This window comes from Chrysemys picta, chromosome 7, assembly GCF_011386835.1.
Source record: "Chrysemys picta bellii isolate R12L10 chromosome 7, ASM1138683v2, whole genome shotgun sequence".
NCBI classification, from domain to species: Eukaryota; Metazoa; Chordata; order Testudines; family Emydidae; genus Chrysemys; species Chrysemys picta.
The window spans coordinates 92,626,144-92,651,693 of record NC_088797.1 but is presented as its reverse complement, the minus strand read 5'-3'; the positions used below and the strand labels follow the sequence as shown (position 1 = coordinate 92,651,693).

The 25,550-nt window shown below is 39.8% G+C and overlaps 1 protein-coding gene across 7 annotated transcripts in view; it reads left to right on the top strand.

Moving 5' to 3' along the window:
* Positions 1 to 25,550, top strand: part of PRKG1 (protein kinase cGMP-dependent 1) — an 887,331-nt gene that overhangs the window by 636,241 nt on the left and 225,540 nt on the right. For all 7 annotated transcript variants that reach the window (XM_005292477.5, XM_065552028.1, XM_065552030.1 and 4 more), the window contains one exon: positions 5,271 to 5,334. In XM_005292477.5, the coding sequence (XP_005292534.2) occupies positions 5,271 to 5,334 (64 nt within the window). The remainder of the gene's footprint in view (positions 1 to 5,270; positions 5,335 to 25,550) is intronic.

Here is a 25,550-nt window from a genome sequence, read left to right as displayed (position 1 = left end):
GGACAGATAGAGTGAGTACCTCTAAGAGCATTCCAGCTTTGCCTTATGTAGCACCATCTCAATACCTGCAGTATTTCCTACTTTTAGTACAAGAAATACCTAGGCAATAATATAGATGTTGATAAACTGTGATATAACCTAAGTCAACTGGAAAAAATAGTGTTCACGGTAAATAGTTCAGGGGAAAACATGAATGTACCTGAATGAGCATTGACAATCTGCTATAATGATGAGACAGCCTGCTGGAGGAGTCCATGAGGTGGGAGGTGAGAGTCCATTTGCTTCTACGTGGCTGGCCAAGAAGAACCTTGTGGTTCAGAAACCCATCTCTGGAGTCCAAGGAGAATCAGTACCATTTGTTTCTAGATAGCTGGTCCAGAAGATCCCTGGCCTTCAAAAGCTTCTTAGACACTGGAGGGAAGGGGGAAAGGAGAGGGATATCAAATTTCTCCTGCTCTGTGGGGAGAATATCTACAGAAAACAGGCAAGTGAAAGAGGTTGGGATTAGGTTCTGCAAGTGTGTTGAATTTCGTGACCTCAACTAGGTGTCATTCCCCTAGTTAGCATGAACTGATGCCTTTCCATTTAAGATCTTACTTTATGAGCTTGCATTCTAATCTTTTTTTTTCTGAAGATAACAGATCTTTCTTTATAAATTAACATTACATCCAGAATAATGTTTATTCTGTTTTACATATTTGCAGACTTTGCCTTCTCCAATTTTAAGCAATCAACAAAAATAAGGTTTTTTTCTACTTGCAGCCTTCTAAAAACATATGTAAAAAGTTAGAAAATATTAATATTAATATTAAGCCTTGTATCAAACCCAGTTATTATCTTTCTACTATATATCTTTCTCTTCATGACCACTTTTTTCTTATCTCTTTGCTAATGCCATAGTCCTCGCCTATATTATTCTTTTAGAGTTTAGCTAAAATTTTCAAACATGGTTGACTAAATATGGGTTCAGGTGCCTAATTGAGGGTGCTCATACTTGAAAATATTGGTCTTTGTAAGTAAATCTGTAGTATACCGGTAATATAGTATCAAAAATGTTCCTGAAATCCAACTATATCTATTGTTTTTCCTTATCTATCAATTTGATAATATCAATGGAAGAGTTATTCATGATTTCTTATGTATCAAGTTAATTATCCAATACTGAGTTATACATTTATAATGTTGCACATTGCATAATCTTATTCGCCTTCATAATCTTGTTCCTTATCAGTGTATCATCATCTCACATTGCCATCCTCATAAAATCAGGCTCACAGATCAATAATTGTTTTTTCTATCCTGTTTCATAAATATATTCTTTCTAAGTTTTTATAAGCTTGTCAATCATTGTGGTATCTGAGCATCTTCCACAATGTAAATACAAGCTAACTGTATTGCCACCCTACAGTCATTTAGAAGTGCCCTGGTCCTTTCTGAGCTATCATAAATCCTTTCTAAAGGCTTTCTGTTTACTAAGATATTAATTTTGTAATTCTGGGATATAATTAATTTGGGACTTGTGCTTTGTCAACATTTCTAATTGTCTAATTATCTGCTCCATTGCAACGAAAAAGCTTTAAACATTTTCGTCCTTCCTTCACCCTTTTCTGTTGTGAACTTAATTTGTTTAAGTACCCTAAGGCCTTGGCTACACTTGCAAGTTACAGCGCAATAAAGCAGCCCCGGGTGCCTTAGCTCACTCCCCGTCCACACTGGCAAGGCACGTAGAGCGCTTTAACTCCACAGCTACGACGCTGCTGGTACTCCACTTCGGCGAGTGGAATAACGTTTGCTGCGCCCCCGCTGGAGTGCCACAATGCCAGTGTGAATGAGGTGTTGCGTTACTGCGCTGTGATCAGCCTCTGAAAACATCCCATAATCACCTTAAGTCAAGTGACCACTCTTGTTATTATTGTGAAATCGGCTGCAGGAATGTGGAAATGCCCTTTCAAAGCTCCATTTCAGAGAGGCCAGCTGCTTATCAGCTCAGAGAAAAAGCAAACATTTACTGTTTGCTTTGAGTGAGTGAGAGAGAGGTGAGGGGGAGGGAGATCTGAACTTACAAGACAGCATGCTGACACACTCTCAGCACCCCAAAAACCCACTCTTTCTCCCCCCCCCATACACACAACACACTCCCTGTCACACTCCACCCCACCTCCCCATTTGAAAAGCACATTGTAGTCACTTGCATGCAGGGGTAGCTGCCCATAATGCACCGCTTCCAATGCCAGAAATGTGGCCACACCAGTGTGCTTGAAGCTGTCAGTGTGGACAGACTGCAGTGCTTTCCTTACTGCGCTCTCCGAAGGCGGGTTTAACTCACAGCGCTCTACATCTACAAGTGTAGCCATGCCTTACGCTTTTGACAATAGGACTATTTAGTTTATTCAGATTGTTTGTCTGATACAACATACACAAAGCCATTTTTCTTACTTGCTTAAGAAACAGGCTTCATAAAGGTCTTTTCTCTATAACTTAGACTGTAATGGATCTATTACCTTCATTGTAGCATAGTTCTGTGTCCTAAAAGGGAAATTACTTTCATTAAAAATGTGGCATGCTAAATTCTGCCCTAATTCTGATTTAGGTGGAGTTTTACAGTGCAAAATTTTGGACAGCTATCTTTTGTAGGAAATATTACACTATCAGTTCATTCTTTCTGATGATTCTTGTGAGAATGGTAAAGCTGGAATAATGAATGTGTGTAATACATGGAGATCAAGGCAACACATAATTTCTGTCCCATCTCTTTACTTTGGTCCACAGTATAGTAGCAGCAGTGTACCTCCATTAGAAACAGTGTTTTGCAGAAAAAATACTGTGAATGTCAGAAGCTTGGACTTACATCTTGACAAATTTAAGAGTTTTTAAAATGTATTTATTACTGGAACAGTAATAACTTAATTACTCTGACCACTTTTGCATCATTATTTTTATAGATTGGATGGGATTCATATATTTAGATTTTCGCTAAAGCCTTTGGAAATTGCTCTCAGTTTCTAAGTGATCCAAAGCCCATTGAATTCAATGGAACGATTCTCATTGATTTCAGTAGGCTTTGGAACAAGTACCAGTTGTACATGTTATTTATCTCATGATTTAATCAGTGGCCAGTTGTGCCTCAATTAGTAATTAATAATACACAGTTAATTTATACTTATTACTAATATTTAATAAATAATGACTGCTTCTGTCTACTTTAAGAACTTACTATAAACCATGTCATAGAACAAATTAATTTTAAGCTCATAAAGGGACAAATTCTGGTAAACACGTGCTCAAAAATGTTCATTGGGAGTTTCACATGAGAAGGAGATTTGGCCCCAATATATATGATGCTGTCACTATTTGGTATGGAGCATATTATAAACTACCATAAATAGTGTTAATCTTCTGTTAATTTGGAGATTTATCCTAGGAGTATTTAGCAGCCACAACTCCCATAAACAGTCATGGGAATTACGGATGCTTCACTCCCTTGCAGGACTGAGGACTCACAGGAGCCCAATTCTGTGAGGTGCTGAGTACCTTTAACTACTTTGATGTGCAACAAGAACTGCCTCTTTCACCCCTACCCTAGCATTAGGTTGCTAATGTGGGCTACAATCTGTGGCTATGGTACTCAAAACAAGTATAATTGGAACTGGGACTTAGGGATCTTTGGTCCCTCCCTGGGCCGTCTCTGGGTTACCCCTTGACTTTCCACACTGGACTATATGGGGCTGCCAGGAAATGATCTGTGCCTCATGTCGGTGGACGGACACCCATGTGTGGCTATCCTACCAGCAAACCCCCAGCACAGTCCTTGTGGAGGGTTTCTGTGATGCAGAGGGCCTTCTGTTGGCTCTCTACACTATGAAAGAATTCTATTTCTGTGATCTAAAAAAAGCCTGAACCCACATCTACAGAGGCAAAAATGACTAATTCATTTAGGGTAAAATTTACCCTGTATAGAGGGCCCACCCAAAGCCTATACTCTGCTCATCTCCCACCTACATTCTGTTCTGACAGCTAAAGTAGAATGTAAATGATTGGCCTTGGGCAGGCCCTTTTCAAAGGATGAATTTTATCCATAATTTACTGCATCTACTAGCCCTCTCTAGTACAAATATTGTTAAAATGAAGAGAACATAGAAGACTAATATGTCAATTAGTATGATTATAAAAATATTTTAAATTGCCATTTAATTCAAAGAATAATGTATTTATCAGCGAAGCTTTACAATGGTGTTAACATTTCAATCTAAAATAGCATTGGAAAATCCTGTTAATCAAAGTTAATGAAGAGCAGGGTGGGGGAGGGTTTAAATTGTATCACTTTAAAAACATCATATGAAATTTATTTCAAGTGGTTTAAAAGATAATTTAAAACATAATCCCAATGTGGACACGTCTCTGTGCTCACTCTGAAATGAACATGATTCACATGAAGGAAAAATAGTGTGATGGGAGCAGAGACAGGTCACGACCAGGGACCCAGGGATTACAAATGGTAGTGGGAATGAGCTACCTTTTTAATGTTTTTGTTTATTCCTGCTCGGCAATCAGAGCCAAGATTTACATAAATAAGATCTTAACATTAGTCTCCTATATCCTGATTTTGGCTCCTAAATAAATGGGCTAATTTTCAAAAGTTTGGAGCATGTGTTAGCTCTCATTGACGTGAATTGGGAGCTGCTGGGTGATCAGCAATTTTAAAAATCAACCTAATTATTTAGGAACCAAAATTCAGATTTAGGAGCATACATTTAATTCTTGTGTTTGAAAACTTTGGCCCAGGTGTTGTGGCTCGCTCAAGTGTTCATAGGAACTGCACTTAGAAGAAAGTGAGAGCAGGGGCAGTCAAGGAGACAAGCCACTCGGAAGAGTTTGTAGCATAGTTTCATTTAGCTGATTCCCAATATGAATTTTTCAGAGGATATTCACATTTCACCTTATACAGGAAAGGCCTAGCTTCAAAATGTTTATTCCATGTAGCTTACTGTCCTGTAACCATTGAATGCCTAAATTACACCAAGGAGACAGAGAGAAATAAGAATTCACTGTGTATGCTGCTTTTATGATGATCAATCCTGAAGAGTTATGCTTATCAAGCTAAAATTGGTATTCTGTTCTTGATGTTAGGAACTACAGGACAAGATTGAGTCCATATTGATTATAAATAATAGAGTAGTTTGGCACTTGTGGAACCTTGTTGATTAACTGACTTTATGAAATAAACTAACTTTATTAATTAAATAATAGTTCTTTTCCATTTTATATTACAGTGTTCCAACATTCCAGAGTCTTCCTGAAGAGATACTCAGTAAGCTTGCTGATGTCCTAGAAGAGGTAAGTGATTTTAATTCTTGGGGATAGTATGAGGTCCATGGGCTATAGGTCCTCTTGTAAGAAAATCTTCTAGGCTCTCTTCAGAACTCACAGCTTCACAGTTTTGTTCCAGATCGTGGTTATCTGTTCCATTATTTAGACATAGTGAACTTAATTAAACCCTGAAGGTGCAGATAGTGAAACTTGCATCTTTCTGCATTCACTGGAGGACAATATCAGCCTTGGAGGAGGGTGGTAACAGTACATCTGTTGCTCTCCTGTTGAAATTACAGCAGGGTAGGGCAGACGTGTCCAGATATAACAAATGCCCTGCTGGGAGGGTCTGCCCAGGAGCTATACCGAATTAATGTTTTTCCTAGATGAAATCCTGACTCTGCTGAAACCTATAGGATTTTTGCTACTAACTTCAGTGAAGCCAGGATTTTATCACTACCCCCTTCACATCTTTCTGGTCTGTGCTACCTGACTCTGGCCCTCTCCAGTGGAGTGGGGATTGTGGTCAGCCTGCTCCACTGCTCCCATTCTCTGGCAGACTTTCCACCACCAGGAGCCAGTAGCCTAAGGCAGGCTCAGCATACAGATTTGACTCATTTAGTCTGAGAGGGAGATCACTTAGCATTTAGGAAACTGATCTTGGAAGTTTCTTTGCTAATTTAGGGCCTTAGCCTGCAAGTTGTTGAATGTTTTCAACTCCCAAAGCAGTTAGTACATTCTAGGAATCAGGCCATTTCAATACTCTCTTGGCTTATGAATTTGTTTGCACTTTCCTTCTGCTTTGTACATGTGCCACACAAAATATATTTTGAGTTAGTCTTTGTATAAAATCTAGCAATAAGTTTGATATATTTAGTGACATGCTTTTAATGAGTCTCCTCAACAGGACTTGCAGCATTTTTGGGTTCCTGTTTGCTCTCACAAAATTAATTTAAAATAATTGCATTGCATATCGCATAGTTTGTATTTGTCTACTTAACTGCCCATTTTGCACATCAGAATGCACTTCTGAATATTACAGGCACAATTAATGAGACCCATTACAAATTTAACCCGTATGCTTTAAATGTGTTTGGTTTTGTTGGTGAAGTTGTGAAAAAAAATCAATCTTATAGCCATGTAGCAAAAGAATGAAGGCATAATACTTAAATATTTATGAAAAAGCTAATTTTGTTAACTTCTTTTTAGTTCTGCAACCTCCATTAATATGCTGTTGCTTTTCCTTTGATTTCTTTTATTTAATATGTGAGAAAATTCTGCAACCTCTGTTTTTATTAGAAATCTAAGCAAAGCATAGATTTGTCAAGCAGCACAATAAAGTACTCATGGGACCTTTTTATTTCCTGTGCTGCTGCCAGAGAAATGTTTGTAGTATTTTGAAAAATAACCATAATAATTCAGAACGTTATAAATAAACCTGTGCCAAATTAAATCTGTGTATATCAAAAAACATGCTTAATTGGAAATAGTTTAATTTATTTGTATCATTTTAACAATATTAAACTCTATACATCAATTTTAAATGGAAATGCATAAAGTCAATAGAATACTTTTCTAGCTACACATTAGCTGTCAGAAAAAAACAACATGATGAACAAATGAGACACAAAAATATAAAAGATAGTATCCCTGGGAATGTCTATCTAGGATTACTTCTGTTAATCTTGCATATATGAGTAAAACTAGCAAGATTTGGATCTTTAGTTTTATGTTGATCTCTTGTGCTATAAGAAAATAGCTATCAAGAACAAGGGTGAAGTATAGAAATAAGCTGAATCCTAATTGGAAAACATAAAAGAAACACAAGTTGCATAACATTAGTGGAAATGATGTTAGTGCTTTGGTAGGAAAATATATCTTTTTCTTTTTAAAGTGGTTTGCCCTGTGTAACCAATACCTGCATGGAGCCAATTATTTAAGGCTAGACTGTACATTCCTCTATCAAGGTAACTGGAAGTTAATCACGTCTAGTCTGTACTAGATGATCCATTAGAGAAGTTTCCAACAGACATTTTTACGTTTCCTAAGTGGTGAAAAAACATTTTTGCTTTTCACTGTGTTATTCTTTGTTTTCATGTAACAAATTCTTCATAAACTATAGAATCACCTGTAGTACTTACTTCAAGGCTATATACTTAATGTTTTACAAAATCAAACCTATGTAAATGAATTAACAAAGTAACTGTATTTTTATCTTAGTTTTTACTCTAACAAGAATTGAATGAAAGTGACTGACTTGGCACAGTGTGAGCCAGGGAATAATCTCACTCTTAATGTCACAATTTAATACACTGTTTCTTCTTAAGAAAATCTGTGAATAATGAAGCACAGGTGCACTACATTTTTCTAACAGCTTCTAAAAGAGCCGTTAGCTAAAACCCAGGAACTAAAGAGCATTTTTTATCCATTATCCAAAGCAATTGTGGAAATGTTCGGAAGACAGTGAGAAAATGACCGTGTATGATGACATAACCACACCTTTAAAGTTGATAGAAAAATTAAAATGACTTATTTAGCAGAGATAAATTGAATGTGAATTAACAAAACATGAGTTCAATTCTCCTCTGTCTTCTAGTGGTTTCACACTAATGTAACATCACTGCAGGTCGCTCATGATTTATACCAGAGTGAAAGCAGAACCAGGCCCATTGACTTGAATGTGAACAGATTTGAGCCCCAATAATTTTGTTGTAGTTTTGTCATCTAATTTATTCATATTAACTAGGTAAATTTTATCTTTACCTGCACAGATTGAATTTGACTACAAATGCTGGGCATAATCCTTATATCTGAAATCAATTCTGCTCTGTTACTAACCCAATATCGTTTAGAGCAGCCTCAAAGCTTCAAACTGCACCAACTGGTAGTGGCCCCCAAGGGCCATTATAACAACTGGGGATCACCAGAGAACACTGCATTCTAAACACACCATTGGCATCTCCCTAAAGAGGCACAGAACCAGAATTTTAGCTTGCTGGTTCACACCAACTTTCTGCCCTTTTCTGATGCTAGAGTGATGAAAAGAGGCTAGAACAGAGCAAAGGAATTGCTCTGTTTTGTTGTTGTTGTTGTTGTTGTTTTGTTTCTTGTTAAAATGATTATATTCATATATTTTTTTGAAAATGTGTGAGACTGAAGTTTTTATTACCATTTTTCAAAGTGTTTGGTCACAGCTAATTTTTTTTTTCATTTATTTCAAAACCTGAGAACCTTTATGTTTTCAGGGTTTGATTTATGTTGTTTTAAACTAAGTCATAGTTGTCTGTGTTGAAGCAGATCTTTCAGGTCTCTGACTTTATTGGGTTATTTTTCCTTGGGCTTGCCAAACATGCTAACTCTGTCAATGAGTAATATGTTTCTGTGGCTTATATGAGTCTTGCACCTATTTTTTCTTTTGTGAATCATGGCTGTGCATATCATCTTCTAGTTGGTGGTTATTTATCTGTAATAATAAAATATATAGATACTTTATATATGAAAAATGCTGTACATATTATCAAAAAGGCATATGGCTGACTTTTTAACATGACCAGTACATGCCAAATGGGATGCATAAGTGTATTCTGAGTCTGAAATGTGTTGGGATTTTCCATTTGGCTTATCCAGAACATCTCATCAGTTCTGGGAGAACATTTCATCTAGTTCTCTGGGAGCCCAAAAAACTCAGTTCAATTCCAGCTCATCACTCAGGTTACTTTATTAGACATGTAACAAATCCATGCTCATGCTGGCCAGGACCAGATGTAAGGGGTTTAGTTTCATGGTGACACCACAATCCCAATTATATTACACACCACACAGTTTATATACATTTTTCCTAACTACTAACATCTGAATTTCTTGAATCTAATTGGTTTGGACATTGTATGGATCATGTAGGAACCAGTTGTTTATGTCCTTCCCTTATCTGCATTTCAAGTTTATCAATTATCCCACTTATCTCAACTAGATCTGGAGATACTGTCTCCAGGACAGTCTGTCACACCCTTGTTTACAGATTCACTCAAATCATATGGCCTGTCCACCTTTGTTTACAGTTTAACCTTTCACTCAAATTTTACTTATGTCCAGCAAGATCTATGCCAACAAAATGGCACCCAATGGCTTTAGAACTCTACCGGAATGACTATGCAAACAATACACCACAATATAAACTCTGCTTCCACAGGCATGCCAGCCCATGACTTCTTCCTACCCATCTACTCTCCAAATTGAACAAGATTTTAGCAGTAGGAATAGACCTGACTAGGCAGATTAAAGAGATGTAAAAAAAAAAAAAAAAAGTGGTGACAGGATTTGTCAAGAGCCTGGACAGGAGGGGGAAGGAGAATAGGCAAATATGGTTGTCTGCCTACATGTGTACAGTGGCTATATAGTCTTGTGTTTGCCTACTACCAATGTAAAATCTACTTTCCAAATAAACTCTGTTTTACCATTTGGGGGCAATCAGACAGAGATCAAACTCCCACTCCTGCACCCTTCAAGCAGATATCACTAAGTGATATTTCCATGAGTCTGGCTGGCTTCAACTTACCTGGTAGAATCTGTAACTGCTCCTGGGAGTTTTACAGCTACTACTGAGAAAGAAACACCCCTCCAGAACAGAGATCAGCCTCCATGGCTGCACAGTCAGTTATGGTATTGAAAAGACAATCACAGAGCTATGTAGAAATACTACTTTACTTTCTCCAAGCTTCAGATCCTCTATCTGGTAGGCTGAAGCTTCCACTTCCATTTTTCATGTAACCAGGAACAATAAGGATTTTAGCATATTTGTTAGGGGTCTCTCTTACTTGAGTTATTTTAAAATAAATGCATAGTTAGCAAAGGCATAATGTAAAAGGAGCAACCACCAATCCAATGTACAGTTACAAGGATGGCAAATGTCCAGTATCCTGCACTGGTGTGAGGTGGCCTTTTACACCTTTGACTCCGATGAGGGACTGCTTCATTTGGCATTATTTTCATTCTGCATAGGCTTCTGTCATTCATAGACAGCATCCCTTCTCGATCAAATAGAGTAGGGATCCCTAAAGAAATGGACCCTGCGTAGTAATCGACCTGAGCATTCACACAGGGAAGGAAGAAAATGAGCCCCTACCTCTGCTACAGGGAGGGAAAAAGAGCACTGATCGGATCCCTTCCCACCTGAGACATGCAGGAGGAAACTGACCCTTCCAGAGGAACACTTAGTGTTGTCTGGGAAGCGATAATAAAGGGACTAATAACTGGGAGAAATGTAGTTAAGTCTTTATGGCAGGATATCCAGTGGTAAAAACACACCTTTTTGGTGGTAAATGCCCAATTAACACAAGACAGTATAGTTTTACCGTGAGGTAAGCGAGGGCATGGTCAACCATTGGCATGGGGTATAGTGTCAGCATGTCTCCTTGCTATCTTGCAGTAAAAACTACAGATGCCTTGTCTCCTCCAGGATTTTACAGTAAGATAACTATCACACACTAGTTATTGGGCTGTAAAAAAATCACTTTTTTACCTAATAGTGAAAACAAATCCACAGAAGTGGTGCACTTAACTGAAATAGCAAGGGGCAGAGCTGGTATTTCTGTCCACTCCATCTACTTTAAGAAGGAGAAATGTAAGGCTAAGGCCTTCTGTCAAAAAATAGCACAGCTTTCTAGTGATCCCTGCCAATATGATAACAGGCAGGGAGTTCTAGAGAAGAAAGCATGCTTAGTAGTAGGCAGCTGGGGAAGACAAGGATGAAGCATATTGAAGGCAATAGAATGACTCTTGTTAATTTCAGATTGAGATAAATCAATGAATGGAATTTTAGAGGAAGTCATATTTCATTTTTTTTGTTAAGAACTGGGTGCTCTTTTGATAAATTATGTAGACATAGATTATGTAGAGTATTTGTCCACAGGCGAGTGGGGCTTGTGTTCAAATATTAATGGGCTAGATGTGCCCTGCCACCAGGTGAGTATGCATTGGGGAGCACAGAAGGATGTAAAGGACCCTTTGCCACTTTGCATGCTCATAAACATCTAAGCATAACTGCAGTCCTTAAATTCCCCTGCATGCAAGGGCTATGCCAGAGGGGAAGGATAGCTCAGTGGTTTGAGCATTGGCCTGCTAAACCCAGGGTTGTGAATTCAATCCTTGAGGGGGCCACTTAGGGATCTGGGGCAAAATCAGTACTTGGTCCTGCTAGTGAAAGCACAGGCCTGGACTCGATGACCTTTCAGGATAACTTCCGGTTCTAGGAGATAGGATATCTCCATATATTATTATTAAGCACTACTGGTGACAACATCATTCCACCAAGACCAGAAATGGACAGGAAGGAGGGTGACCTGTCCTGCAGAAAGCACACTCTACACCTTTTAAAGGGGTGGTACAGTGCCCATATTTCCTTATTTTGATGAACAATGCCTAGGAAGTGTAATCAACCAAACGTGTGGTAAGGCAAGAAGCAGTGAGTGATATTAGTATCTGAAGTAAAAATAGCTGTGGGCTCAAGCACTGGCAGTGATAACCGCATCCTGCAGAGAGGAAGACCAGAAGTGCACTTGTTTTTCATATTAGAGAGAGAGAGAAATGTACAAATACCTAGGAGCAATAAAGCCTGAACCTTTATTTATTTTGTAACCACATCCAGATTCACTTGTAGCGCTAAGGTAAGTAGATGTTAAGCCTCTCTTCTAAGAAAAAGAATAGATTCAAGTAAATAAAGAGAAAAAGAAAGTCTGTGGCTTCAGTAGTAGTTTATTAATGTATTTATTATTTGGATTTATAAAATATATAAAAAGCACCTATCCAAGGCTCCAGATGCCTTTGTCATATACACAAGCACAGTAATACTACAACAGAAAATTAAATAAAGCTAATTCCCAAAAATCAGGAACGGAGGGAAAAAACACTTGACCCACAAATCCTCAATGTACTCCTCATTCCCGAAAAGTGTGAGAAAAGAGATCAACTGCTCAGTGTCCTAAAGTCAACAGTATAATAGGTAACAACGTTCAAATGAAACATTTTCTCCTGGGGAAAATGGGATTTCATTAAAATCCGATTTTTCCACCAGAAAATATTTGATTTTGATGGCATATACCATGAGGAAAATCTAAATGAAACACTGTTTCTGGTCAGTTTGACATTAATTTCTGTGTTTGCCAAAGCCATTATGGTGCCTCATGGGAATTTTAGTTCCAGGTCCCTGATGCCCCCAAGCTTGCCTGCAGGGTTTTAGATCAACTGTAATCAACAAATTTGGGCTTTTGGTACAAGGAAGAGAGTAAGTTCCAAAACTGAGAGTCCTCCAAGAGCATGCTGTCTCAGTAGCTCCCTTTCTCTTAAAGTTAGAGGTTCTGGTTGAGATACCTGCGCTGATCTCAACTGCAGCAATATCTATGTTCTATGAAATAGGCAGGCGCCAAGATACTTAGAACTTCATAGATAAAAATGAACACCTTCAACTTAACAGGTAGCCCATGCAAAGCAGGGAATATGGATATCATTGAAGAAGTGAGTCACCACAGTTTGCACTAGCCTGTTTTCATGCTGTTTTAAGATGCAACACGATGGAGGTCCTGGAGGCCACATTTAGGCTGCTAGTTAAGAGATTTAAGTCCAGGAGTTTATGGTAGCATTCTCTGACATGTTTCCAGTTCCATACACAGTGCCAATCAGATAGGCAGAACTGCAGGGTCTCAGTGTGTGGGTGAGATGATGGTGTTTGGAGGAGGAATTTAGGTTTATTAGGAACTGAGGAACCTTTTGGAAAAGGAGGAGCTTATATAGAAAAGATGGGCTCTGCCTAAACCAAAATGGAACCAGATTGCTGGCATGTAAAATTAAAAAGGTCATAGAGGAGATCTTAATCTAAGGGCTGAGGGATAGCTGACAGGTATGGAGGAGCACACAGTTCAGACAGAGGCAACCCTTAGAGGAGGATTTACTAAAAGGGTTTGTCTATATCCTACTAAAGAGGAGAGATAGAAGTTGATAAAGTACAGGTAGGAACTGAAGAGAAACAGTCAAATGAAAAGCAGTCTTATTCAATTACATTACATGAAGAGAGACAACTTAATATTGAAAGTGCCTGTATACAAATGCTAGAAGTCTAAGTACTAAGATGAGTGAACTTGAGTGCCTAAATGAGGATATTGATATAATAGGCATCACAGAAACTTGGTGGAACAATGATAATCAATGGGACATAATGTAATTAAATTTAACATCCTTGTGGGGTGGGGGAAATACCAAAGAGACCCACCCCAGAAGCATTGAATTTCAAAAAGGGAATTACACAAAACTGAGGAAGCTAGTTGAGGGGAAATTAAAAGGAACTCCCTGTAAGCTGCTTGGAAGCTTTTATAAACACCACAATAGAGGCTCATACAAATGTATACTCACCCCGCCCTCCCAACCAAAAAAAAAATTTTAGATGCCACCATAGCTAAACAACAGAGTAGAAAAAGGGCAATTGGAGACAAAAAGGCTTCCTTTATATTTTGGAAGTCAAATCCCAGTGAGGAAAATAGAAGGGAACATAAACTCTGGCAAGTCTAGTGTAAACGTATAATTAGGCAGGCAAAAAAAAAAAGAATTTGAAGAGCAGCTAGCAAAATACAAAAATTAGCACATATTTGTTAAGTACATCAGAAGCAGGAAGTCTGCCAAATAATCAGTGGGGCCACTAGACAATCAAGGTGATAAATGAGAACTCAAAGAAGACAAGGCTGTTGTAGAAAAGCTACATTAATTGTTTGCATCAGTCTTCTTTGCAAAGGATGTGAGGGAGATTCCCACGCCTGAGCTTCAGAGGGAATAAACGGAACAGGGCAATTGTTGAGTGACCCATCTCCTGTGACAAATCTAAGTAACTGAGCCAGACTTGAGGTGTAAATAGAGAAGGTTTTGGAATAAATTGATAAATTAAACAGTAATAAGTCACCCAGGACCAGGTGGTATTCACCCAAGAGTTATGAAGGAAGTAAAATATGAAATTGCAGTCCTACTAACTGTGGTATGTAACCTATCATTTAAATCAGCCTCTATCACTGATGAGTGGAGGACAGCTACTGAAATACTGACTTTTAAAAAAGGCTCCAGAGGCAATCCTGGCAATAACAGGCTGAACTTCAGTACCAGGCAAATTGGTTAAAACTATAGTAAAGAACAGAATTATCAGACACATATATGAAGATGATATACTGGGGAAGAGTGAACACAGCCTTTGTAAAGGGAGACCACACATCACCAATCTATTAGAATTTTTGAGGGGGGTCAAATAACAGGTGAACAAGGTCCTTTAAGCAAAGTAAGAAGTCATGGGATAAGAGGGAAGGTCCTCTCATGGATTAATGACTTTAAGAGATAGGAAAGAAAGGGTCGGAACACATTATCAGTTTTCACAGTGCAGAGAGGTAAATAGCAGTCTCCCCCAAAAAAATTTGTACTCGGACCAGTGCTGTTCCACATATTCATAAATGATCTGGAAAAGGGGGTAAACAATGATGTGGCAAAATTTGCAGATGATACTAAATTACTCAAGATAGTTAAGTCCAAAACTGACTGCCAAGAGTTACAAAGAGATCTCATTAAATTGTGTGACTGGGCAAGAAAATGGCAGATGAAATTCAGTGTTGATAAATGCAAAGTAATACATAATCCCAACTGTACATAAAAAAGGATGGGGTCTAAATTAGCTGGTACCACACAAGAAAGACATCTTGGAATCATTGGGGATAGTTCCCTGAAAATGTCCACTCAATGAGCAACGGCAGTCAAAAAAGTGAACAGAATGTTGGGAATCATTAAGAAAGGGATAGATAAGAAGACAGAAAATATCACAATGCTACTATATAAATCCATGGTACGCCCACACCTTGCATACTGCATGCAGTTCTAGTTGCCTCATCTCAAAGATATATTAGAATTGTAAAAAGTCCAGAGAGGGCAACAAAAATGATTAGGAGGAGAAATTAAACAGACTGGGACTGTTCAGTTTTGAAAAGAGACTTTGGGATCTGAGAGAGGTCTATAAAATCATGACTAGTGTGGAGAAAGTGAATGCAAGATCAAACTGTGGAACTAGTTTCCCAGGGATGTTGTGAACGCCAAAAGTATAATTGGATTCAAAGAAGATTTAGAGAAGTTCATGGAGGATAGGTCTGTCAATGACTATTAACCAAGATGGTCAGGAACACAACCCCATGCTCTGTGTGTCCCTAAACCTCTGACTGCTGTAAACTGGGACTGGATGACAGAGGATGGATCACCTGATAAATTGCCCTGTTCTGTTCATCCCCTCTGAAGAATCTGGCCTGGCCACTGTTGGAAAACAGGATACTTGGCTAGATAAACCATTAGTCTGACCCAATATAGCCATTCTTATGTTCTTACCATGTACACAGCATCACACTACTCTAATCTCAAGGTGTTGAAGGCATGGATCACAATAGTTATCTTTAGTTGCTGCATTTAAAATCTTGTTAACCAAAAAACAAACACCAAAACAATTAATACTTCTTTTTAAACAAAAAGCTGATAGAACTGAGTAACACAGGAAAAGATCTGAAAATGATCAAACAAACATGGTGAGTTGTGTTTATTAAAGCTGAACTATGCTTCTAAATTACTGACATAGTTTGCTGTAATGTTAAGAAAAAAAAAACTACATCACTCAGTTTAATGATATTCCTGTCAAATGCTTAAAGTTCTCACCTAGCGTTTCCTAATTAGAAGCCTGATCCAAGTAAACATGAGACTTTTCATTGACTTCAACACACTTTGTATCAAGCCTTTCTCCCGCCCCGCCCTTGTACTATGTAACATTAATACATAGCACAAATTCTCATGATTACAGTGTTTAACTGACACATAAACTTTTAAATATAGTCCCCCCTCTCCTCCCCCCAGGCAAAATTATACATGAACACAGATTAGAACAGCATTTCTCAAATGCGGGCACCGTGGCCGCATGCAGCCACTGGGGGCTTTTCTTGTGGCCACAGCCCCCTGGGTGCTGGTTGGGGGGATGGGGGCAAAGCAGCAGCTCCTCCCCTGGGGCTGCAAGGAAGGTTGGGCCCTGCGCCCCTCTTGAGTCACAAATGCTGGAGGAGCAGACAGCCAGTGTGAGTTCCCCACCTTCACAGGGGCAGTGGGGCTCACCTTCCAGCTTCAGCCTTGGGGTGGTAAGCTCTGGCCATGTGGCAGTGGGCTTTGAGCTCTGGGCTTTGGCTGCATAGTGGCAAGCTCTGGCCACTGGACTTTGTGCTCTGGCCGCTGGGCTTCGGGCTCACCCCCCTCCCCTTATTTCCCTTGGTCCCACTACTGCCCCAGACCCTTATCCATCCACCCCATTGCCCCTGGCCAGCACTGCCTCCCTACCCACCTCCACAGCCAAGGCTTAATTTGTGTCCCAGCTTGCCAGGGCTGAGAAAGTCTGCTGTGAAAAGTGATATTTGTATGTTTGTTAATGTCACTTTTCACTGCCTTCCAGCTAGCTAGTAAGTCTGCTGTGAAAAGCGATATTAAGAAAAAAACCTGCAACCAAAAAAGCCTAAGAAACAACAAAAGACAAGAACATTTTTGTGTTTCTATTTTGTTTAGGTCCAGTAAAGAACGGAGACAAGTATACATTATTATTATTATTATTATTGAGTCTGCAAAAAAAAAAAAAACACCCTACATAAATAAATGACTATGATTTGGACATGTGTATGTGCGTATTTATTTGTTTTTCCTAAAGTTAATTAACTATTTTAGGAAAAATGGTCAAAGCAGCCACCAGTAAGAGTTGGTGGCCACACTCTGAGGCCACCAAAAAATGTGTTATGAGAACCTCTGGATTAGAACAAGAAAGATACATAGTACTTGTGCTTAGCATTTCCTGGTTTTGCAAATATTTAGCGCTCTCTCTGCCTATAATCTCTTTCTTAGTGAAAGCTAGGGGTCAAATCTCAGGTATCAGGCAATCAGATGTCTGTAATTCTATGCTCTTCAATGCATCATGTCACAATTACCTTCTAAATTTAGAACCCGCTGATATCACTGCACGGCACAGAAGATGATGCCTTGAGCATATTTAAATAATAACCTTAGGGAGAAAATGGATGTGAGAGAAATTTCAAATAAATAAGGAGAGAGGGTCTTTTTAGAAGCAGCAACAGCAAAAATGCTTTCTCCATTTTAATTCTAAAAGATAAAATATGGCATTTGTTCAAAAGAAGTTACTGTAGTATATGGGCATTCTTATTGCCAAAAGCTGTGGATTATAGTTAGAGCTGGGCTATTCGTGGGAAAGATTATTCCTAAATGTTTTGTCAAATTTTTGAAACAAATTTCAATTCTCCATGTTTGCATTCCTTTGTTAATAGCTTTTCATGAACATTCCTGCAAATTAAGTTTTGTTTGTACAAATGGTCAAGGAAAAACACATTTTGGTCCGAATCCAATTTTTTTATGACTAATCAAAATATAGTAGTAAGTGATAATACAAATAGTTTATTAGCCATCTAAGGTAAGACTTCTAAATTAAATGTTAGCACTATGTAGCAGAGCGGCAGCCACCCACCTCGGTGCACATGGAAGTATATAAAGAGAGATGCTCTAGTTCACCACAGGTTACCGGGCTGTATACAGGAAATTACTGGATGAATTTCTGCAATCTGTATTATGCAGGAGGTCAGACTAGATGATCATATCGGTACCGTCTGGTCTTAAAACTTGAGAATAATTGACTGTGTAGAAGATCTCACAAGATCCTGTTTCTTCGGCAGTTTACTCCTCGTTAGCATCAGTTCCAGTGTATTCTGATCTGACCTGATTTGAAGTTAGGCATATTATGCTTCCTTTTTCACAGCAGAATGCAAATATTAATGAAATTCAAATTCACTGCAATTTTCCCATGCAAAATATATAAGAAAAAAGGGGATAATTTAATAGGGCCACTTTTCTCAGGCATTTTCTGTTCTTACGTATATATGAACATGCAGGTGAATTCAACTCTTATGTACTCATGTGTTACAAAAAAACAGAGAGAGACACCAACAAAGCTACAGCTACACTGCATACAAAAAAATAAAGACATTTGGGGGAGAAAGGGAAAATAGATATTTTCTCTGTAGCAGATGGCTGCTGCTGCAGCACTAACAGAAGTGCCACGGTGTGGTGATTTAACTGTGCTGGTGATGCCCATTTTATAACTTACCCTGGTGCCTGCATTGGACTAAAAAGGATCATTTGGCGCATCCTTTCCTCCCATCCGTCCTCTTCTCCCACTGAGAGTAATGATGACTATTAAAGAAATAGAACCATTCTTACTTAGCACAGCAGAGGGACAGATTTCTTTAAATATTCCTTAGTCCACAGCTAGAGCACTGATATGCAGACACTTGCGGGGATCTGATCATGCAGGTCTACCCCACAATTCTTGTTTTGTTTTATTTTGTTACCATGGTGAATGGTAACAGAAATTTGGAGATCAATAATATGCTTGGAAGGTGAAAAATGCAAGTTTGTTCACAAACAATTTGCAAACTAAAACAGAATTTTGTCAGAAAAAATGGTTCAACTATTCAGTCTGAACTATCTCATAATTATAGCATAATCCCCTTTTATTTTAATTTAGCAAATTCTGTTAATTAAAACCAACATTGAAGACACACTGCTGCAATGAAAATTCATTAACAAGTTGAATATGGAATTTAACTTAGCTCCTTTTTAAAAAGTAATTTATTATTTTTGGGATTACTATGCCTGCCATAGCACAGAGGAAATGAAAAACAGAGAATCTGAGTGAGTAATTGAGTTATTGATTCAGGGATCTGTCACCTAAACTGTACCCAGATATACTTGTTTTGTTCTGTGAGAACTGAGTGAAAAGTCTGATTTCCCCCAGCATCACTAACTGCTCTAGAAACAGAATTCAACCAGGTAATGTCTTGCCTGAATAATTTGGACGGAGAGTTTGAGAGAGTGGAGCAGCATGTCTCTCACACAGAAACTGATCTGAAAACCCAAGACAAATAAGGGTGAATGTTTATTTTAACTTATTCAATAGCATGGTGAAGAACAATAAGGGAGAGTACTGCCATTTACAATAGAGGTGCTAGAAAGTCAAGCTATGTCTTATTCCTTGACTACTGATGGAGAAAAGGGAGACAACCTTATTGCTTTTTTTGAAAGAGTGAATATCACATTCTGCAGCTAGAAATTGAGGATGATCTGTCTCAGCAAAGCATATAGATTTCTGTAGGGAAACAGCAGTGAGGAAACTATAAATGGGTGAACCAATAACTCCAAAATCTTTGATCTATGAAATAAGGGTAGGATTTTCAGAGGAGTATAAAATAATCCCAGTAGAGAAAATGTCATAGTCCTTTTTTCACAGATTTAAACTCCAGCATGCAGACTAAAAAAAATCTAGCTTCATGATGCGATAGAGTGGGATAAGTCTGTACTGAATTATGAACTCCAGTTTGTGTTATATATTGAGCACATGTCTTAACTTGCCTGAGGGCAGCTTACTGCATTGCTTTCCAGATGGTGCCCTGCCCAGGAAAGGAGCTAGGTACCTTGTTGAAGGACTATGCCTTGCTTTTGGGCTATCAAGACTTCCGTCTAGGGACATCAACTTTGAATGACTCTCGATGGCTAGTTTTTATTCTACACAAGGGCCTTCAGGTGAGGCATGCATGACTAGGGGAGAGGGACTGGAGCATCCCAGTGGAGGACATGGCAGAGACAGAGACTCTACTTGACAGCGGGGAGTTCATCATCATCACATGTAAGGTAGACTTCCAGGAGAGTGGGGGCAGGATTCATTCTAACTTGAAATGCTGACAAACCTCAGACTCACAAGAAGGGGTGAGACCAGACCAGGAGAGGGTGTCCTCTATTATTTTTAAAGATCTGTAACTCTCAAATGTTCTCAGAGTAAAGTTTCTGTGGTGAGGAAGTGCCTTGGTTAACCCTTTATTCCTTAATTGGCTGCCATGTTGTCCTGAACAGGTTAAACACCTGGAATGCCCATAGTTTCTGTGGCGCTCTGGGGGAGTAAGTGACTGGGGGACTCGGGAAGCCTGATGCTGACTTTGGGCAGCTGGTCAATGGCACTCCATATGCTAAAAAAGGATATCAGACAAGAAATCTGGGAGGCCTACAGTCCCAGAGCTAAAACTGGCGATTAGACTCTATCCAGACCCAGTTGGCTTGGAAGCACATTGGGCCCACCAGTTGGGTCCAGTTGCAACAGATTGGTGATGACAGAGTGGTGTACGGGGCCAGGTCATAATACATTGTCAAGGCTTTGATGAGAAAAAAAATAGCTGTTTTGTACCCTTTAAAACTGTCTTCTCTTTATTCAGCATACTTGTTTTCTATGGGGCACTGCAGCATTGAAACTGAGATTGTGTAAGATTAAACTGGCAAAACTTTGAGACTTGGACACAAATACTGAACACGTGGAATAACAGCCCTGCCACAGTTCTTTCCCCCTTGATATTCTGTCACCTCATTTAAATGTCTGCCAAGGGGAATAGTGGAAGCAAAAGACATATCTGGCTTCAAGACTAAGCTTGATAAGTTTATGGATGGGATGGTATGATGGGATAGCCTAATTTTGGCAATTAATTGATCTTTGACTATTAGCGGTAAATATGCCCAATGGCTTGTGATGGGATGTTAAATGGGGTGGGATCTGAGTTACTACAGAGAATTCTTTCCTGGGTGTCTGGCTGGTGAATCTTGCCCACATGCTCAGGGTTTAGCTGATCACCATAATTGGGGTCGGGAAGGAATTTCCCCCCAGGGCAGATTGGCAGAGGCCCTGGGTTTTTTTTGCCATCCTCTGTAGCGTGGGGCATGGGTCACTTGCTGGAGGATTCTCTGCACCTTGAAGTCTTTAAACCATGATTTGAGGACTTCAATGGCTCAGATACAGATTAGGGGTTTGTTACAGGAATGAGTGGGTGAGATTCTGTGGCCTATGTTGTGCAGGAGGTCAGACTAGATGATCATAATGGTCCCTTCTGACCTTAAAGTCTATGATTCTATGAAATGTACTATTTTTTGTCATCTGGTAATTCTAAGGGACATATTATGAGATTGATTGAAAGCACAATGTCTTGTTATCATTTATTGTAGTGCCACTCATCTATTTTGTTCACTAACACTGAAGCTGAATGCAGGCTAAGTTGAACAAGTGCAACTTTATTAAACCCTGTGCACCACTCTGTCCACATGGCTGAGTTGCTTCCACCTAACCACTCACATTCCCTGTTCTGCTAGTGCCTTGACAATAATAGCCCCTCCCAGGAAATATGGGCCCATTGACTCCAGTTCTACCAATCATGATAAATGTTTCCTGTTTTACAAAGATTTTAACATAAACAATAAAAACAATATTAATAATTGACACACAGGCCGCCAGCCCATGTCCCTTTATCAGAGGTTGCTAGCACATAGCTGAGTTGGAGTCTCATCTTTACCATAGATTCAACTGGTTACATAGTCTTTGAGATAGTTTGGTCTTGTCAATAGGTGACCATACAACAAGTGACCTATCTCTGTCTTCCTTTCACCTGTCTCTTTGTCTAACAAATTATCTCTCTGTGGAGTTTCCTCACTCCCTCTGGGGTTGGCCTCTGGATGATTCTGTTTCTCCATTCCATGATGATTTCTGTAAGATCTCTCTTGCTGTTGTCTACTGGCTCGTAAGTGCCTCCTGTTCTTCGGATCACTTTTTCCTCTTGCATAGTCACCTCGTATGATCTGAGTACTGCTGTATCCCTTCTGACTCTTTTAGTCCACTCCTTGTGTGTCTCTTTAATGGCTGGCTCCTCAGATCAAGTAGGTTCTTGACTGACCTATCATATTCTAGTGTCTGCTTTATCTGATAGTTGGCAATATCCTCTTGGTATCTTCATTCTTCTGGCTGCAACAGGTCTCAACTCAGTGATAGCAGGATTTTGGTCCTTTGTCTCATCAGTACCTGCACTGTACTGTTCTGGCACCCTTGTAAATGGGATATTCTTGTGTGCCAAAAATGCTAACAAGGGTTCTGAACCAGAAGAAACACCCTAGCTGTTGTTTATTCTATCAGGCAGGTCCTCTACCTCCCAAAAATTTGAATATTAGACCACTGTAATCAATTACTGCTGTCCCTTAAAGGTAAATAAGAGCACCCCATCTTTTCCCATCATTGGATGGACAGCTCATGAAGTAACAGTGTCTCTTTTTCCTGGTGTTTACTGTACAACTGGCAGTAAACACAGCTCTTTTATCAAGGAGCAGAGCTGTGTACTCATTCCCCACCAGTAAACATGCTCCTAAGCCTGTCTAAGGCACCTGTCAAATGCCCAGGAACTTTATGTTCTTGTCCCTGCCTCACTATAGACAAGCTTGTAGTTGTATGTCATGGTCTCATTCAGCTTCTTTTGTATCATTGTTCAGTTCAGCACAATGAGGATACCATCTGCACTTATTTTCACCCCAGAAAGTCCTTCCAGCACCTGGAAGTCTTTTCTGGAACACCTGAGGTGTTGGGCTTGTGCCCATCATCATGTGCAACCTCTGTAGTGACCAAATGTTGTTGCAAAGTTGTCAGCAAACTGGACTCTTTATGCAGGCTTATGTGCCAAAACCCATTCCTCACATCACAGACAGTAAAGATTCTGGCTTTGGAGAGTTCTGGCAGAATGTAAACAATTGTGGGCAGTGGCATCTTTTCAATGCCTAATTCAGTGGCTTGGGTCTATACAGATGCATAATTTGCCTGATGGCTTCTTTACCACCACCACTATACTGCCTATCCAGACTGTACTGGTCTACAGGTGCTATCATACCCCTGCTCTCAGACTTCTGATTTCCTTGCTTAGTGGACTACATAGTGCCACTACAATTTTAATTTATGATAAGCATGAAGGTTCCACTGTGGAGTCTACTTCCAGTCACAGCTTGCCTTCAAGGCACCCATCTCCTTTGAAAACATCCCCTTGTGCTTTTAAAATTCTCTGTTGTCTGTGGGATGCCTAATTTTCCTTCTTGCACTGAAGCTATAAATTCTGATGCTGCACCCAAATCAGATCCATCGCTTGTATGGCTGTATTCCTCAAGAGGGGTCTGTGGTGCTTACTATCCACTGCCACAAACTTCAGTTGGTACCATCTGTTATTTTTCAGGTTAGTTACTATGTGTTTAAATTTTCCTACAGGCTGCATTACACTTTCATTGTACAATATTAGATTGTGCCTGCTTTCTGTAATGGGTGTGTTCATTTCCCGTTCACCCTGAGGAATCACATTGCAAGAGGCCTCGCTATCAAGGTGCAATCACAGAGAGTGTTTCTCTATTAACATTGTTGTATGCCAGCAGGTTGGCATTGTCCCTTGTTGTATTCATCTCCTGACATCCTGAACCTGATATACTCTCAGACTCAGGAAGAGACTCATGAGGTCATCCCCACTATCTAATGTGCCATCTCCCTCTTACACAAGTCTAATTTAATCTTCCTATGACCTCCTTCTGCTCTTGCACACACTGCTAAAATGGTTCAATTTGCCACATTCTTTACAATGCTGTCCCGGTGCAGGGCACTTCTCCTTCACCAACTCATGCTGTCTCCCACCATAAATGTCTGTGATTATGTGTATTCAATTAATCAAATTCAATTTACCAAATGTATTCAATGTATCAACTTCAATGTCGATAAATGCATAGTAATACACATTGGAAAACATAATCCCAACTATACATATAAAATGATGGGATCTAAATTAGCTGTTACCACTCAAGAAAGAGATCTTGGAGTCATTGTGGATAGTTCGCTGAAAACATCCACTCAATGTGCAGTGGCAGTCAAAAAAGCAAACAGAATGTTGGGAATCATTAAAAAGGGGATAGACCATAAGACAGAAAATATCATATTGCCTCTATATAAATCCATTGTATGCCCACATCTTGAATACTGCATGTGGATGTGGTCGTCCCATCTCAAAACAGATAGATTGGAATTGGAAAAGGTTCAGAAAAGGGCAAAAAAAATGATTAGGGGTATGGAACGGCTGCTGTATGAGGAGAGATTAATAAAACTGGGACTTAACAGCTTGGAAAGGAGATGACTAAGGGGCGATATGATTGAGATCTATAAAATCATGATTGGTGTGGAGAAAGTAAATAAGGAAGTGTTATTTACTTCTTCTCATAACATAAGAACTAGGGGTCACTAAATGAAATTAATAAACAGCAGGTTTAAAACAAACGGAAATATTTTTGACACAATGCACAGTCTGTTAAACTCTTTGCCAGAGGATGTTGTGAAGTCCAAGACTATAACAAGGTTCAAAAAATAACTAGATAAGTTCATGGAGGATAGGTCCATCAATGGCTATTAGCCAGGATTGGCAGGGATGGTGTCACTAGCCTCTGTTTGCCAGAAGCTGGGAATGGATCACTTGATGATTACCTGTTCTGTTCATTTCCCCTGGGGCACCTGCCATTGGCCACTGGATACTGGGCTAGATGGACCTTTGGTCTGACCCAGTATGGCCATTCTTATGTATGGAACCCTAATCATCTCCTCTCTTTTCTGTTCACTCACACTGCATGTATTTCTGGGGTGTTATGCTTCCTAGAGTTTTTATCCTTTGACTAGAGGCATCCTCTGCACAACCCATGTCTAAGCATCTGTCTACTGTAAGATCACCTTCCCCTTCCCGGAGTGACTGCTTCCACAGGAAGTGATCCCAAGTGTCACAGACTACCCTGTCCTGACTCAGGGAGTCTGTCAAAAATTGTCTATAGCCGCCAGTGCGTCTAAGGCAGTAACATGGGCATCTATCACCTCCCCTTCAGATTGGTCTCTAATGAAAACTCTGTGTTGCTCCACAGTTTTGTTGTGCTTTGGGGAGCAATAGTTACAGGGCCGGCTCTAGGATTTTTGCCGCCCCAAGCAAAAACGTTTTTGGCCACCCCCCTTTTTTTCGTGCCCCACCCCGCCCCCAGCCCTGCCCCAACTCCGTCCCTTCCGAACCCCTTCCCCAAATCCCCGGCCCCGCCTCCTCCCCTGGGTGTGCTGCATTTCTCCCCCCCATTGCTTCCTGTGCCCCCCCCCGTGACCTCCCGCCCTAGCTCACCTCCACTCTGCCTGCTCCCCCGGGCACCCTGCCGCTCTGCTTCTCCCCCGTCCCTCTCAGGTGAGGGACGGGGGAGAAGTGGAGCAGCAGCGCGTTCAGGGGAGCAGACGGGGCGGA